Source organism: Setaria italica, chromosome IX (assembly GCF_000263155.2).
Source record: "Setaria italica strain Yugu1 chromosome IX, Setaria_italica_v2.0, whole genome shotgun sequence".
In the NCBI taxonomy this organism is placed as follows: Eukaryota; Viridiplantae; Streptophyta; class Magnoliopsida; order Poales; family Poaceae; genus Setaria; species Setaria italica.
This window is the reverse complement of record NC_028458.1, coordinates 5,834,776-5,850,183: the sequence shown is the minus strand read 5'-3', so window position 1 is coordinate 5,850,183 and position 15,408 is coordinate 5,834,776. Positions and strand designations below refer to the sequence as shown.

The 15,408-nt window shown below is 50.9% G+C and overlaps 2 protein-coding genes across 5 annotated transcripts; both read left to right on the top strand.

Moving 5' to 3' along the window:
* The first annotated feature begins 8,276 nt into the window (after positions 1-8,276).
* LOC101783747 (pentatricopeptide repeat-containing protein At3g04750, mitochondrial) lies at positions 8,277-12,142 on the top strand. Of its 4 annotated transcripts, none has more exons than XR_002675892.1 (4): positions 8,277-10,361; positions 10,602-10,675; positions 11,150-11,236; positions 11,421-12,142. XR_002675892.1 is itself a non-coding variant. In XM_022823223.1 (2 exons), exon 1 carries the CDS (start codon positions 8,529-8,531, stop codon positions 10,338-10,340), a length of 1,812 nt encoding a protein of 603 aa, XP_022678958.1. In that variant the 5' UTR covers positions 8,277-8,528; the 3' UTR covers positions 10,341-10,361; positions 11,421-12,142. The 4 variants fall into 4 exon arrangements, 1 of the variants encoding a protein (XP_022678958.1); XR_001163075.2 differs by having other exon boundaries at positions 8,278-10,361; positions 10,598-10,675; XR_215775.3 differs by lacking the exon at positions 10,602-10,675 and having other exon boundaries at positions 8,280-10,361.
* A 448-nt stretch (positions 12,143-12,590) lies between these two features.
* LOC101783345 (probable histone H2A variant 3) lies at positions 12,591-14,792 on the top strand. Its single transcript, XM_004981758.4, has 3 exons — positions 12,591-12,746; positions 12,904-13,050; positions 14,263-14,792. Exons 2-3 carry the CDS (start codon positions 12,934-12,936, stop codon positions 14,557-14,559), a joined length of 414 nt encoding a protein of 137 aa, XP_004981815.1. The 5' UTR covers positions 12,591-12,746; positions 12,904-12,933; the 3' UTR covers positions 14,560-14,792.
* Positions 14,793-15,408: the final 616 nt, after the last annotated feature.

Here is a 15,408-nt window from a genome sequence, read left to right as displayed (position 1 = left end):
GCCCGGCTAGCATAATAATAGCGGCCATGATCACACACAGTAAGTGACCAAAGAAAACACCAAAGAAACTCCCAGCACGAGTTCTATATTATTGGCAGCGATCGCCCCGGGCATTGGCGCGTACAAGGACGCCCGGCACGCTGCCTGAGCGCCTGGCCTGGCTCTCGGTGTTGGGTGTGGTGGGGTAGTGTAGCGGAAGGGAGGGGGGAGCGCCGGCATGTGGGTGGGTGTAGTGGGTGTCGCCGGCGGCGGCGCGTTGAAACCCAGGGCCATGTGCCCCGGGCCGCTGCGCCCCACCACCCCTGAACCCGCCCCAGCTTCCGTGCCCGCGCTCCGTGCGCATGCTGGGGGCCGATGCTGCCGCGCCTATGCTATTGCTATATGCTACGCTTCGCGATGCGCAGGGTCTAGAGCCTAGCGCTCTGCTTGTTTACTACACGTAAACAGATCCCGATGCGCGTAGTTTTCTCCACCCTTGTCTTCAGGGATCTCGTGTCATCATGCCGTCACCGCATCACTGACATTAGTGGTTAGTGAATGATCTGTTTTGTTTTATAGTACTAGAAGTACTACTCTCTCTTCTTCTTCTTCTTTTACCGTTTCATGATGACTTGACTGATGTGATGATGAGGTACGAGTGCAACGTAGCAACAGAAAAGCAATTAACCAGTGGTACTACTGTCTGTAGCAACAAGAAGCAGTCCTCGCAGGCCCGACCACGTAAGCAAAGCGCGTGTTGTTCGGGACGAGACGGCCCTAGAACCCATAGCACAACGAACTCCTAGCCAAATAATCATGGGCATGATTGGGATCATCATCATCTTCCTAGCTAGCTCTTCATTGCAAGCAACGAACGGCGTGGTTGGGATTAGAGACACACACATATCCTAATACTCGCATGACTCTCGAGCGAGCTCTAGTAGCTAGCCCTAGAGACAAGTAGACAACGCTCGCATCTAACTAAGTTGCCTAGAAACATGCTCCATCCATCCGTTCCGTCCATCGCATGTGCCCGATTCCCACCCTACCTAGCCACACAGTGCACACCGATCCATCGATCGATCAGCACGATCCAAGAAAATGTCAAGGGAAGCCTGCACGGCGGCCGGCCGGCCGGGGCAGCAAGTTTCTCGTATGGGCACGCACGCCAGCTCGGCACTTCACCATTCCTCTTGGCAACGGCATGCAGCCGGCAGGCACGCGCTGGGAAACGTGTCCCCGTTTCAGATTGATGAAAAGAATGGCGTGGTTTTACACCACCACGGCTGAGGGCTGACTCGGGCTGATGCTGCGATGCAGGTGTCCTGTCCGCGTGCGGCGGCGCAGGGGCGTCAGGGGCACGTCCCGGTGTCGCGGCCGGGCAGGAGCTCGAGGGAACCCATGCTCGGCAGGCGACGTACGCGGCTGTACCGTCCTGTTGGATTTCTTCTTCCCGGAAGGAATGTGCTAGTCTCCGGTGTACTGTAGTGTAGGAAGAACAGTTTTTTTTCTTTTTGATTCATCACTATCTCTCTTGGTCTCAGTTTGACTTCGAGCCTCCGATTTAGAAAACTCGTGGTACGGTGGCGGCCGTACTTGTTTGTGACTCGCGCGGAGGGACCAACTGGCAACTGAATACAGGCACCGGCGCCAACAGTTCACTCTCACCGGTTTTTTCTACTCTACTGGTTGAGGTTCAGTCGTTCAGACAATGCTTAATAAAAGAGTAAACCCAACCGATACCATTGACGCTCCAAACAAACAGACCTTTGACACGAGCAAGAAGGGGCTGAACTGAATTATCTTAAACGTATCCCGATCTTGTGTGTGTTAGCAGGACACAGTTCTAATGCTAGTGTACCTGAATTTTCGGTTCTCTTCAGTCCAAACATGATCCCCAGCCGATTGGAATTTTGAACCCCACGAGGACGCCACTATAGCTAAGCTACAACCACTGAAAGCACTGATCGATCCAGGAAAGAGCAAAAGGAGGCGACAGCAGCAATGGCGTGGAGCGAGTGGAAATGCAGAGTGGAGGTGCGGAGCAAGCATGGCCGACCTGCTATGCCCTGCCTGCCAATACCGGTAGCCCAAAGCACGCGGCCGCACTGGCGCGCGCGCGCACCTCGCCAAGCGACTCCACATCGCACATACCCTGCGATCCCGAGCGCGCGCGCGCGGTCGATCTCGCTATCCCTAGAGGGCTAGATCCCGAGACCGGCGCGTACGGCACACCACCGATCCATCAGTGGTATGCTAGCACTGCGCGCACGGCTGGGGCCGGCGCTGGAGCCGCGGCCAACCAGCAAGCGCCAAAACTCGGCCGTGCCGTGCGATGAGGGATCTCCTGTCGCCGTCGGCGCCCACTCGCTGCCGGGCTCGGACGCCGAGCGTAACGTAGCTTTCCCGCCATCATTGCGCCGTAGGCAAGCGCCACTTCTTTGATGATCCGGCTACAGTGATCCCGGATCTTACGCAGAAACAAAATCCAATGAACTGGCCAGCTTTTGAAGAAAAACTGGTCTGGGAGTAGAGTGGTGTGCACATTGTGGTTTGGAAGAAACAGGTAATCATATTATGTTTAGATGCCCCTTATGGAGGTTTGTTAATGGTGTAAAGCAGAGACCAAGGTAGACGTCACTTCATCAATATAAAGATCTACCAGCTCGGTATTTCAGAATTACTAATAGAGGTAGGAATAGAGGTAGGGTTGCTTGCGTGCATTCCTAGAGAGTGATGTACGTGTATATGAGTGTCTACATCCGTATTATATTTCAAAAAAAATTATGGACGACAATTTCAAGTAGTGTAATGTGTGTCCACCCAAATTCAGGTCCTCACGTGTACTTTTTTTTATGAATCGTGTCTTGTAGTGTCTGGGGCGCCATCATGCTCATAATGCAAAACACTTGGTGTGCATGGTGGTTAAGGATCAAAGGACATATAACCCATCTATATGTCATTTCATTTCTATATGCCCATATTAATGCCTGAGTTATATACACGCTTTTAAAAAAGTATTAGTATAACACCAATCAACAAAGAAAATCAACAAGGATTTCATAAAGAAAGAATGAGAAGTAGGAAACAAGGAGAAGGAAGTTAGAATTTCAACACCTATTTCTCCAACGGAACATGCGTAATAATTTCTTAACCTTAGGACTACCAAAAGGAAGTGTCTACCAAAGGGAAAGGTTTATCTTCATTTAGTATCAACTGATAATTATCTTCATTTAGTATCAACTGATAAGATAACCGTCATGATTTTCAATTGTAATAAACAGAAATGACATCACCATTATAATTGTAACAAAAGGAAATGCATGGCACTGATGAAACAACTTGCACCAACAAGATCCTGAAAACTAAAGGGGTTTAGCCAAGTTGAGGCTTCGAGAAAGGCTTACCCACAACGCGAGACTCCTAGCTAGGAACGGGGACATGCGCCCTCATACCCATGAGAACATTCTTTTTTGTCTTGTTATGAACGGTTTTGGCGTTTTGGTTAAAAAACATATCTATTAATATGTGTTAGACATTAAGAATTTGTTACTGATGTTTCTTAAAACTCTAGCTCGACATATATAACCTGTTCAATTTAAATATGGCTGCAAAAATTTATAGCCTCATCATGCTATACGGCTCGGTTCTCAACTTTAGAAGTGTCGATGGTTAGCAAGGTATTCATGCTATAAAACTATTCGTGGCTATGATTGATTTATGCCTAAAATTACCTTCAAATACAAAAGCCACTGTATTAACTTCTAATAAAGAGTATCGTACCCACCTGATCCTAAATGAATCTAGTTAAGTTATTCCTTCTAATGGAATGCTCTTGGACCAAACAACACAGGCAGAGTGTTCCATGGAGAAAATGGTAGTAATTCATCTCGGACAAAATGAAACATCAGATTCGCGTATAAAAGAGTAGGATTTTCCGCTCCTTATATAACCCTTTGACAACTAACAACTTTTTTTTTTGAAAAAAAGTTTGATCGAACTAACAAAAGCACCATCATAAAGATTTCTACTCCCTCCGTTCCAAATTGTAGATCGTTTTAACTTTTTATGTCTAGGTGCATAATAATATCTATGAATCCAGAAAAGCCAAAACGATCTACAATTTGGAACGGAGGGAATAATAATTATTACTTGAGGAAGGGTAAATGTACTGGACGCTTTGTAAATGGTTCACGAGGAAGGCTCGGCTTCGTGGGAATTAACACAGCTGCAGCGGCAGGTTTTGTGACGCTCGATCTCACCGAGCAGCTAGCCCCTTGCATTTTGGCTATCCACCACGAAGTGCAGATCAAGTAAGATCCGGGGTGCCCTGTTTAGCTGCCAGCTGCTGCACGCGCTTGCCGTTTTCTACGGGCCTGAATCCAACCACAGGCTAGCTAGGTGAGAAACCACACATGCCATGGCCAGGAACTGAACCTGCAGAGGGGGACCGCGCGCCGGCGACGGCGACTTGGGGGAGCTCGGACCCGGAGCACGGTACGTGCAGGTGCGCCTATCCTAACCAGCACGGGCACATGAACAATCGCAACCCGACGCAGCGCGACCCTACCCTGCACCCCGCCTCACCGCCCGCTCACCCATCCGGGCAAGGGGCAACGCAACGCAAGCGCCAGCGGGCCGCGTCGCGCCACTCCGCTCCCGACGCGCGGCGTCCACACACGTCGCCATGCTGCACGCGCGGACGAAGAGATCGAACTGGGATCCGGCCCCGGAGCGCGCGCGCGCCCACCGCCACCACCACCACGGTCGATGGATGGCTGGAAGAAAGAGAGCGTCGCGGTCGCTGGCGGCGGCGACGACGACGTACGGGCGGCCGACCGCTGACGCGCGAGGGCACGTGAAGAGGCCCGGCCGGCCGGCGGGCGGGCGCGGGAGGGGACACGCCCACGTGCGCCCATCAATGGACCATGACTTGCCCGGGCATGGGCTACTGCCACTTCCCCGGCCACTGCAGCCATTTCCCCTGGACCACACATCATTCAGCGGGAAGAGCCGCCAAGGCGTTCTGGTGGTGCTGGTTCGATGCAGCCGGGGCCCCCAGAGGGTGTCGAGTTCGAAGCTGCTCCTGCTCCTGCTCCGGCCGGCCCAACCGGGCTTTCCCCTTTCGTCCCGTTCCGCCGCGGCGTCGCCTGCGGCCTGCCTGATCCGGGGACCTGGCGGCTGGCGCCATGGATCGCTGCCGCGGCTCACATGGTACGGTAGCAACGGTACCGAACACTGGCATCTCCGCAGTACTAACAACTATCAGACCTACAAGTAGTCGGCAGGCCTCACTCCGATCCCGATCGATCGATCCAACGGTTTGTTGGCCGCCCTGACGTGTGATGGCGTCGAGCGCCCCCCGCGCGCGCGTGACCGGATGTTGTTGACTAGTCCGAGAGGCAGTTCCCGCATTCCACTGAGGATCCTGAGTTCCAATCCTGACTGCCGAGATCAGACCACGAGCAGTTGAAGCTGTTCCCTCCGGAGTTGAGAGCAGTACCCTCTCGATTCGATAGGATCCACTTCACCACTTGCCTTTGCGTTTCGGACTGGTCCACACGGGCCACGCCACAGCTTAAGCTGCGGTTGTTCGGTGGTTCGATCGGCGGATTTGCAAGTGGTTCAGAGTGAGGATCTGGTGACTGGTGAGGAAATGCTGTGCTGCCAAGATGGCATGTGCTTCACGCCCGGTGTACCGAACGGATATATGCTGCCTCCCGCACCGTATCGCAGAAAGTCACTGGAATCCCGTGTCCGGCGATACGGTTCCGATACTTGGGCGCGTTGTGCCGCGCCCACTTGCACGTAGACATGCGTCCTTGCCAAAAACATCGTGGATACTCCATTACTCCATACTTCTCTCTAGATCTTCATGGCAGACAATGCTGTCCCGATCTCGGTGTAGCTTGGACATAATCCTACAAACTGCTCCTACAATCTCTGAGGAATATACCGCTCGATGCACTTGCTCCCATTCTTTTCATTTGTTCTTTGTTTCCTTCCTGGCGTTGGCGTGTTACAGGCTTACAGCGTCAGCATCAACTTGGGCGCATCGATGACCAGAAAATGGCCAGATCAATCGCCCCACGTAGTTGTGTGCACGATCGATCGATGAACAGCGCCCGAACGGTGTTTCCCTGCCGAAACCATGCATGAAAGCTCTGCACTCAGCAGCAGGAGCTTCTGGAACGAGCTGGCTTTGGATTGAATTGACTCACGGTTTCCGATCCACGTATATCATCAGTCAGGAGAGACTGGAATTGAGAGCGACCGGTGAGGAGCACGCGCGCCACGCCGCCACCCCACCATCCCCCTGTCGCGTCGCGTGGGGAGGATCTCCGCGGCCGTTCACTGTTGCCGATCTGCCATGCAGTGCAACGGCCCGGCGAGCGGCCGTCGGTCCTGATCCTGACACGAACCGAGGATCCGCGCGCACCTTTTGGTCGGGGTGCGAGTTCGGCGCGCGTAATCTTCATCTCTCCCGGCGGCGGCAGATCCCGGGCTTGGAGGGATGGCGGTTGGCTTGGCTCTGCAGTCTGCACCGGTCTCGGTTCAACGGAAAGGAGACGGGGGGTCGATTCGCAGCTAGTGCACTTCCGCATCGATGTGATTCAGCGCGAGAGGCAGCAAATGGGGAATGCGACTCGCAGATGCTGAAACGCATGCCGGATTGTGAAGCGCGCGCGCATGCCCATTTCGTGGGGGACAGATCAGATTGATTGGTTTTTCGTGGCATGGTCAGTGAAAGCTCGTGGGTGACAACGTGACAGGTAGCGTGGCAACGGGGTGGGTCGGGCTCGGGTGGAACATCCGCGGACCCATCCCCAAAACCCAATACAAAAACCCGCCCCGACCCTGAACCACGGGTCGAGTGAAAATCCTCCCTCGCTCCTGAACCCGTCGGGTCCCCGAAACTCGATCGGGTCCACGAAACCCGACAATGCATCATCTCAGAATCTCGACTGCCAGTAAACATGCAGCATCACATGATCATGTCTATAACAAAGTGCGGTAGTGAAATACTCCTATAGAACAAGAGCAGATGTAGTAGTATAGCAGACTAGCGAGTGCAGCACTTGCTTCAGCTTGGCATTTCAATAGATAGCTTCACCAATTTGAGGAGCTTGGAATTGGTGCTTAACTTTCAAGTAGTTCCAAAGCTGAGAGATGCCCCTCACGAGTCAGCATGAGATCTGTAGTTGCATCTATTGCATTTTGCCCAAAGTTTCCTCCATCGCACTATCTTCTCTTTGATGTGACTCCGCAAACTTGCTGTAATGCTCCCAAAGGAGACTTGGAACACGAGCACGAGCAACCATCCTAATGCACGGGGATAGAGCTGCCAATTTACCAATCGCAGAAATCACATATTAATTGACATAATAGGATCTGTTTCAAGTTCTGTTCGGGCTCACCTTAGGGATTGGGGAGGATTGTAGGACGAGTGGAGGACGTGCGGATGCCGGGATGGACACCCTCTTCTCACGCGCGCCCGGCTCCAGGGCCCGCACCGTGGCGGCGGTGCCTCCCGTCGTTGGGCACGCGGCGTGGCGGGTGGAGGCGACGGCATGAGGAGGGCGGCAGTCCTCGTCGGCATTGTGGATGGCGTGAGGAGGGCGGCGGCAATGTGCCTAGCGTTGGCCGTCCCCGTGCTGCTCGTGGCTGTCAAGCTGCGTGGCGCGAGCGCGTGCTGCGGCGGCAACCTTGAGACGAATGGTGGCTGGGGCTGGTGGCCTAGGAAGTGGTGGTGGTCCGGTTTATATACTTAGAGGTTACTTATGTTACGTGGGTTGGGTTACATCTTCGTTGAGCTGGGAATAAACTTCTGACCTCGAACGGGCACTCGCGGGGGAAATTCAAAACTCGCCCCGCCCCCACCCCATTTCGGGTCCTGAACCTGCAGACCCGCGGGGCAAAAATAAACCCACCCCCGTCGGATCCAAAACCCGTAGGTCTCGGGTGTAAACCTGTCCGAGTGCCATCCTAGTGACGGGGAGTCGAACAAGCGCGCCGTGTTGATGACACGTTCGTGCATGCGTACGAGAGTGACGGACGCTTTTTGTCACAAACATAAAGTTTCAGGAGATAGACGTATAACAGATTGATGTGAAATTGAGAGAGTAGCTAGAGCTGAACAAGCTATTATTTTTCTTCTTTTCTTTTTTGAGGACATCTTATTTTTTCTTTCTGAACCGGCGGCGTTGGTTATTGAGACGCATTGAAAAGTTTACAAATATCTGGCCCAGAGCTTACTTGGGCTGGCCCAGGATTTTCTACGGGCTTACGAAATTTGGGCCCATGGAGGAGGAGAGTTGGCTGGGCCATGGCAAGCAAGTTGGGTGGCTGCCACTTGACGCCCTCTTCGGCCCTTCGTTGTGAGAGCCGAACCATCGCCGCACCCACCGCCGGCTCCGCCGCCAAGCCACTCGGTCGGCCGCAGCGGCGCCGGCGTCCAGACAGCGCTTCATCCACGACTAGCGAACTCTCCCGGTAGCCTGATACCGCGCCGAGATTCGACCCCCCTCCCAAGCGCACCACGCCTCGCGATGGCCGCCTCTGCCGCCGCCGCGGGGCGCGCGTGGGACCCGACCGTCTCGCTGCGGCTGGGCCACCCGGCGCTCGTCCTCCTCGAGCGCTGCCGTGGGGCGCGGCCCTTCCGGGCCATCCTCGCGCACCTGCTCCGCCTCGGCCTCGCCTTCGAGACGTTCCCCATGAGCCGGCTTCTCCACTTCGCCACCGTCGCCTCCTCCCCGCGCCTCACGCGCGAGGCCGAGCTTCTCTTCCGGCACTTCACGCCGCGCCCCAACCTCTTCATCTACAACCTCATGATCTCCGCGGCGGCGGCGCGCGACTCCTCCTCCTCCTCGCCGCGCCGGGCGGTGGCTCTCTACAGGTCCATGCTGTCGGCGTCTGTCCATCCCGACGAGCAGACCTTCCTCGCGCTGCTGAGGTCGGTGGAGCGCCTGTCCGCGGGGAGGCAGGTGCACGCCCATGTCGTCGTGAGCGGCTTGCACTCGCGTGTGTACCTGCGGAACTCGCTGATCAAGATGTACCTCGACGCCGGCGATGTGGAGACGGCCGAGCTGATGTTCGGTTCAACGCCGGTGTCGGACACGGTGTCTTTCAACATCATGCTGTCTGGGTATGTGAACGAAGGGTGCACGGCCAAAGCTCTACTGTTTTTCCGTGATACGGCGTCCAAGGGGATTGCTGTGGATCAGTATATGGCTGTTGCTCTGCTCACTTGCTCCGGACGTCTGAAGAATGCATTTCTCGGGAGGTCAGTTCATGGTGTCATCGTTAGGAGGATGGACCCAGGAGATTGGGGATTGATTCTGATGAATGCTCTTTTGGATATGTATGCAAAATGTGGGGAAATGGATGCAGCTATGAGAGTCTTTGGTGAAGCTGACGAGAAGGATGGCATCTCGTGGAATACCATGGTTGCAGGATTCGTGAATGCTGGCAATTTGGACCTTGCCTGCAAATGTTTCTTTGAGGCGCCTTCCAGAGATCGAATATCCTGGAACGCGCTTCTGTCTGGATTCGTGAGATACAAAGATTTCAGTGCAGTGATTAAAATATTTGATGATATGCTTGCCAGTCGAGTAAATCCTGATAAAGTGACTGCTGTTACCTTGATCTCTGCGGCTGCAAGTTCAGGATCTCGTTATGGAAAATGTATCCACAGTTGGGTGGTCAAAGAATTTGGGCATCAGGATGTATTCTTGGCATCTGCTCTTGTAGACATGTATTGCAAATTTGGAAATGTCAAGGTAGCTTATTCTGTGTTTGAGAAGGCCTTGGACAGGGATGTTACCTTGTGGACAGCTATGATCTCTGGGCTTGCTTTCAATGGCCATGGAACCGAAGCACTGGATTTATTTCAGAAGATGCAAGCGGAGGTTGTAACACCTAATAGTGTCACATTGCTTGCTGTTCTCAGTGCATGCAGTCATGCTGGCCTCCTGGATGAAGGATGCAGGATTTTTGATGCTATGAAGCAAAGATACAGTATTGAACCAGGAATAGAACATTTTGGGTGTATGGTTGATCTCCTTGCACGATCAGGTAGGCTGACTGATGCTTTAGCTTTGGCTAGGAGGATGCCAATGAGGCCAAGCCGGTCTATATGGGGTTCCATTTTAAATGCAAGTTTGGCTTGTCAAAATACTGAAGTCGCTGAGATTGCTTCAAAAGAACTTCTTCATCTTGACCCGGCAGAAGAAGGTGGATATGTCTTGCTTTCCAACTTGTATGCGGCTGGAGGTCATTGGGACCACAGTGACAAAGTGAGGCAGAACATGGAAAGAAAAGGAGTGAGAAAATCAGCAGGTGCTAGTAATTTTGGATGTTGATGTTGTTGCTTCAGATGCCAGGTAAGACCACTACTTACAATCCATGTTTTGAAATGCAGGCTTCTTTCGTCTAAGGAATGGATAGAATATTATGCATTTCATGAAAAGTTACTACTATTTCCTCTTGGGGCATGAGGGTCAGAGTTTTTAGTTTAGCGAATAATGTTTTTCTCTTGACAGGTAGAACTAGAGATACGCCTTACAGAAAGTTTATGTTGAACTGAACAGTGTTTATTGCTTTTGTTTTAACTTTTTAGCCAGGAGTTGAAGTGAAAAAATTAGTGCAGTATGCTGGATTGAGAAGAAAACTGATTCTCTTAGCCATACTCTTTGATGTAAGTTTGAAATATACGAGGATTCTGTTTCCACTTTGGTCATTTATAATCGTTTGAATGAATCTTGCCAAGTTGCCAACATGTTCGTTTCGTACAGGGATTTAAAGGTTTTACCATTCAACAACTACATGTCTGTAAACTCAATCATGTCCAATGATAGTATTGTCACTTAATAATTCCACTTTCAACTTCTGAAATTTGGGAGAATTTTCTATAATGGTCGATGACAGTACAAGTCTGGTCAAATTATGTGATCTGCATGTTGTCTTGTGAAATTTCTGGGTCCTTCATGTTTTTAAGACTAAAATCTTTCGTTAACAATTGAAATTTTGACTTTGCTCTACTTGTATCAGAAGAGCAATTCTCTATGCTTGTGCATTTGTATGAACGTATAGCCCTTCCTCATGTAAGTGGTAGCAAGATTTGCAACTTAAGTGATGTGTATCTGTGTTTTTTTTTTGTGGTCTGGTGCAGTTTCATGGTGTGACCATGGCACCAAGCCATTCCGACAGTGCAGTCATCTGGCAACTATAACCACATTTTATATCTAACTGGTTGAAGGTAGTGATTCGTTGCTCTGTTGGTTTTCTGGAAATAAACACTATGCAATTAATTTCTTTCCACACGATATACTGGAGATTGCACCCACCCATCACTGACTGTAATGTTTTCCTGCTATGTTATTTCGCTGAACTTAAAGATGATGGTCACCAACCTTCCAGATTATCCCGAAATTGTTTTGCAGTTGTTATAATGGCAGATTCATAGAGGTGGCGCTCAAGTGCTCCAATTTTGTGAACAATAATACGTTGTGTTGTGTCACATGAAGGCAAGAGATAAAGGAGCTCGACAAGTCCTGCTACAGTTTGAGGATTTCGAGTCACCAGTACGTTGACGACGTGACATGGACCGATGAACCAGCATCGTTGATCTGATGCGCTTGTAGCCAATGGCATTGGCACACAATTGAGCCCTGTGCTTGCTGGAGGACTATCACTAGCACTCTGGATGTAACATACAAGCAAATATAAGCGGCCAGCCTTGTTGATCCGATTCAGAGGCAAGAAGGCAGGATATCAAACATACAAGCAGATAAGTGGTCATCTAAGCTATCCACATCTTTGGACGGTGGATGTAATGTCTGGTTGATCCAACCTCTGGAGAAAGTTCATAATGTGGTGCTTTCTGAATTTCTGCATTCCTCTGAAGAAAAGGTAACAATGTGTGGATAGGACAATCAATTTCTGACCTCAATTCTATAGAAGGAAGGAATTAGGGGTATAGCACACCCGGATTTCCTTTCTCACATTTGATGATGGCATTGATGTTCAGAATAGCCTGGTAGAGTCGGGATACGCGGAGGGATGTAGTGTAGCCACACGGAATTTCATTTATGATTTCACGTCTGATATGTTCCGGTACGAAGGATACGGAAATAAATGCCAAACTTATCGCAAGTCTGATCTATTTGCATCAAACAAGAAGCACCGATATTTTTATTTTTCAGTTACTAGTACAGGCCTATCTCCTTTTTTTTTTTTGAAAAGAAGTACAGGCCTATCTCAATTCTCAATTCTCAATTCCTTGTTCACCACTGCATCCGCTGCTGGTCAACGACCCCTGAGGGGCAGTTTGGTAACTACCCCAAAATCCCCCCACGAAAATCCCGCGTCCAGCTCCATCTTCCGCAGAGGCCCTCGCGAAATCCCTCCTGGTTCCCGCCTTGCCGCCTCCCTGGCCCGCCGGCCAGCCACGTAATTTCGAAATTTTCGTCGCAGGAGTAACCGCGCAGGGGTCCCCCGCCTTCCTCACGAGCCCACGAGCTGAGCTTTTCGAACTTTACAAAATACACCCTCTTCCTTTCTCCAAACCGCACACCTGGCAACGATTCTGAGCAGAAATGCACAAAAGCAACCGTGTGAAAAATACCCTGGTACCTCAGGGGCTCAATTATAATTTCCCGTCTATAAGGACCCCCACACCCAGCTCCCACGCGGAGCCGAAAAAAAAATCTCGCTTTCGTTTCGCGTGGCGTGAGGAGGAGTCGGAGGGAAGCCAAAACTCGCGAAAGGTAAGGGCTCCGGCTCCCCCTCCCCGTCTTATCCGAACCCTTCCCCCCCTCGATTCGCCGCTCGATTTCCCGAATCGGCGGCGAGATCCGCCCGATCCGCGCCCCGATCTGCTCTGATTCGGCCCCGGCGCCGTCGGATTTGGCTTGTTCGCTGCAGGGACTCGGGTTTCCACTCGGAGCGGAGGAGATGGCCGGGAAGGGAGGCAAGGGGCTGCTCGCGGCCAAGACGACGGCGGCCAAGTCGGCGGAGAAGGACAAGGGGAAGAAGGCACCCGTCTCCCGCTCCTCCCGCGCCGGCCTGCAGGTGACTTGCGGCCTCCCCCTTTCATCGCGTGCTCTGCTTTCCGCTAGCTTTGCTTCGGCGCACCGCGACTGCTAGGGCACGGTCTAGATTTGAACTGCCGCGGGAGCGCGCGTGGCTGTAGCTGCTGGGTATGGGGTTTGTTTGTTCTCGCCCTGGTCGCGCCCGTTAGGTTTAAGGATTAGCGCGGTTAGCAGAGCTGCCTTTGCGTATGGGTTCGGTAAGCTGCAGTGTTGCGAAGGTTGCGCGCGTGCGTTTAGTCATGTCAGATGTTTGAAAGTTTAGGCCTTCTGTCGTTCTGCCAAGTTCTTAGATCTGGAGCAGAGGTTGGTCTGCCTTGCTATCTCATGTGGACTGGCGTGTATATGATTTGTTTCGTTGATTTGGGCTTTAGCACGTTGAACAATTGTGGGTTCTTGCAGGTTATCCTGTCAGGCATTCTTAGGGTTGTGTTGAAATTCGTGGTGAGGGGGCAGGGTTTGTGATGTGAATCACGTGATACATTTGTGATGATGGCAAGGTGTAAGAGGTTGACATAAGCTTGGGTAGACAAGATTTTGTGCAATATGATTGATTGTCTGGTTATTTATCTGATGGAAAACTACTGTAGTACATCAAGCGTCTCTCTCCTCTCCCTGCAGATAAATGGGCAATGGTTTTGCCAAAATGAAATGAAATCATGTACCTGATAAATGGGCAAGGTGTAAGAGGGTGACATAAGCTTGGGTAGACAAGATTTTGTGCAATATGATTGGTTGTCTGGTTATTTATCTGCTGGGAAACTACTGTAGTACATCAAGCCGTCTTTCCCTTCTCCCCGCAGATAAATGGACAATGGTTTTGCCAAAATGAAAATGAAATCATGTACCTGATACATGGACTGTCCCTTCTTTCCTCCAAATTTCCATTTATATGCTACATGTGTGCTTTGTTGTGGTGATTGACCCACCATCTGTATGCTTGTTCTGTTTGTTATTCACATGCTGCTACTGACCAGACATTTCTCATTGACTTTGTAGCATCAATGGTTAGGTGTATTGATTTCAGTTGTTTGATTCTTTTGTGTTCATGTGATGTGAGAAGACAACTTTGATGTTGACATGGTTTAATCAAGGGGTTGAGCGATTGATGAATGATGCTGCTGCTGTTGTCTTTATATGCAGAGTTTATTGTTTCTATGACATGAGTTTGCTAATTTTACCTTCACATTTTCAGTTCCCTGTTGGCCGTATCCACCGCCAACTGAAGCAGAGGACCCAGGCAAACGGTCGTGTTGGTGCCACTGCAGCAGTCTACTCTGCTGCCATCCTGGAGTACCTGACCGCTGAGGTTCTGGAGCTGGCTGGGAATGCTAGCAAGGACCTGAAGGTGAAGCGTATCACCCCTCGCCACCTTCAGCTGGCCATCCGAGGAGATGAGGAGCTCGACACCCTCATCAAGGGCACCATCGCCGGTGGAGGTGTCATCCCGCACATCCATAAGTCCCTGATCAACAAGTCCTCCAAGGAGTGAGGGGCTAGAGATGATGTGCATCTTAGTTTAAACTGGACTTTTGTGCGCTCCTGTGTTGTAAGTCCTGGTCGTTATGTAGGTCTTAGTTAAGCTGTCAGGTTTAAAGTGATCCTTCCATGTAACGCTTTCCTGGAACTGCTTCCGCTATTTGAACATCGTGTCTGTTGTTAACTTCAGGGGTGCAAACCTGGATGCTTATTTAGTTATTTGTGACTGCCTGTTATTTCAGCTCATGTCATGGTGTGCTGTTGTTTTCAAATTATATTTTTATTATTACAATTACATCTGAATGGGCCGTGGGAGATCAGATGCGTGCCGGGTAATATCAGTTGTCTGCCGTTCCCCAGCTGCTTGTTGTGCTGTTCCTCCAGCCGCTTGTTGTAAGGTTGCAGCTCGGTTTTGTTCGTCATTTTGCAAATACTGCTCTGTGATTTGTGAATGCAAATTTACCAGCTATGGCCGTCAGGTTGTTCAGAATGACAAGTTATGTAAGTTCTGCTGACTGCCATTCCAGTGCTATATACGTCGATCCTTGCATTGCAGTTGCAGCATAAGCAGATGCAGCAGTCATCAGTCACCTTTCACCACCTCTGTAGTTGAGCAGTTTCCGAAAGAATTTCAAGAACAGTCAGTACTCTTCATGCACTCCCCTGCACTCCTGACTCCTGCTGAAAGGAGAAAAGTAAGGCCCCGTTTGATTCTTTAGTCCCTCCTAAAGTTTCTGTCATGTTGAATATTTAGATACTAATTAGGAATATCAAACATAGACTAATTACAAAATCAATTGCACAGATGAAGGTTAATTTGCGAGACGAATCTATTAAGCCTAATTAATCCATCATCAGCACA

Coding starts and splice junctions, on each gene's coding strand:
- LOC101783747 (XM_022823223.1), top strand. CDS start 8,529: ATGGCCGCCTCTGCCGCCGCCGCGGGGCGCGCGTGGGACCCGACCGTC.
- LOC101783345 (XM_004981758.4), top strand. CDS start 12,934: ATGGCCGGGAAGGGAGGCAAGGGGCTGCTCGCGGCCAAGACGACGGCG. Junction 13,051..14,262: donor CCTCCCGCGCCGGCCTGCAG/GTGACTTGCGGC, acceptor TCACATTTTCAG/TTCCCTGTTGGCCGTATCCA.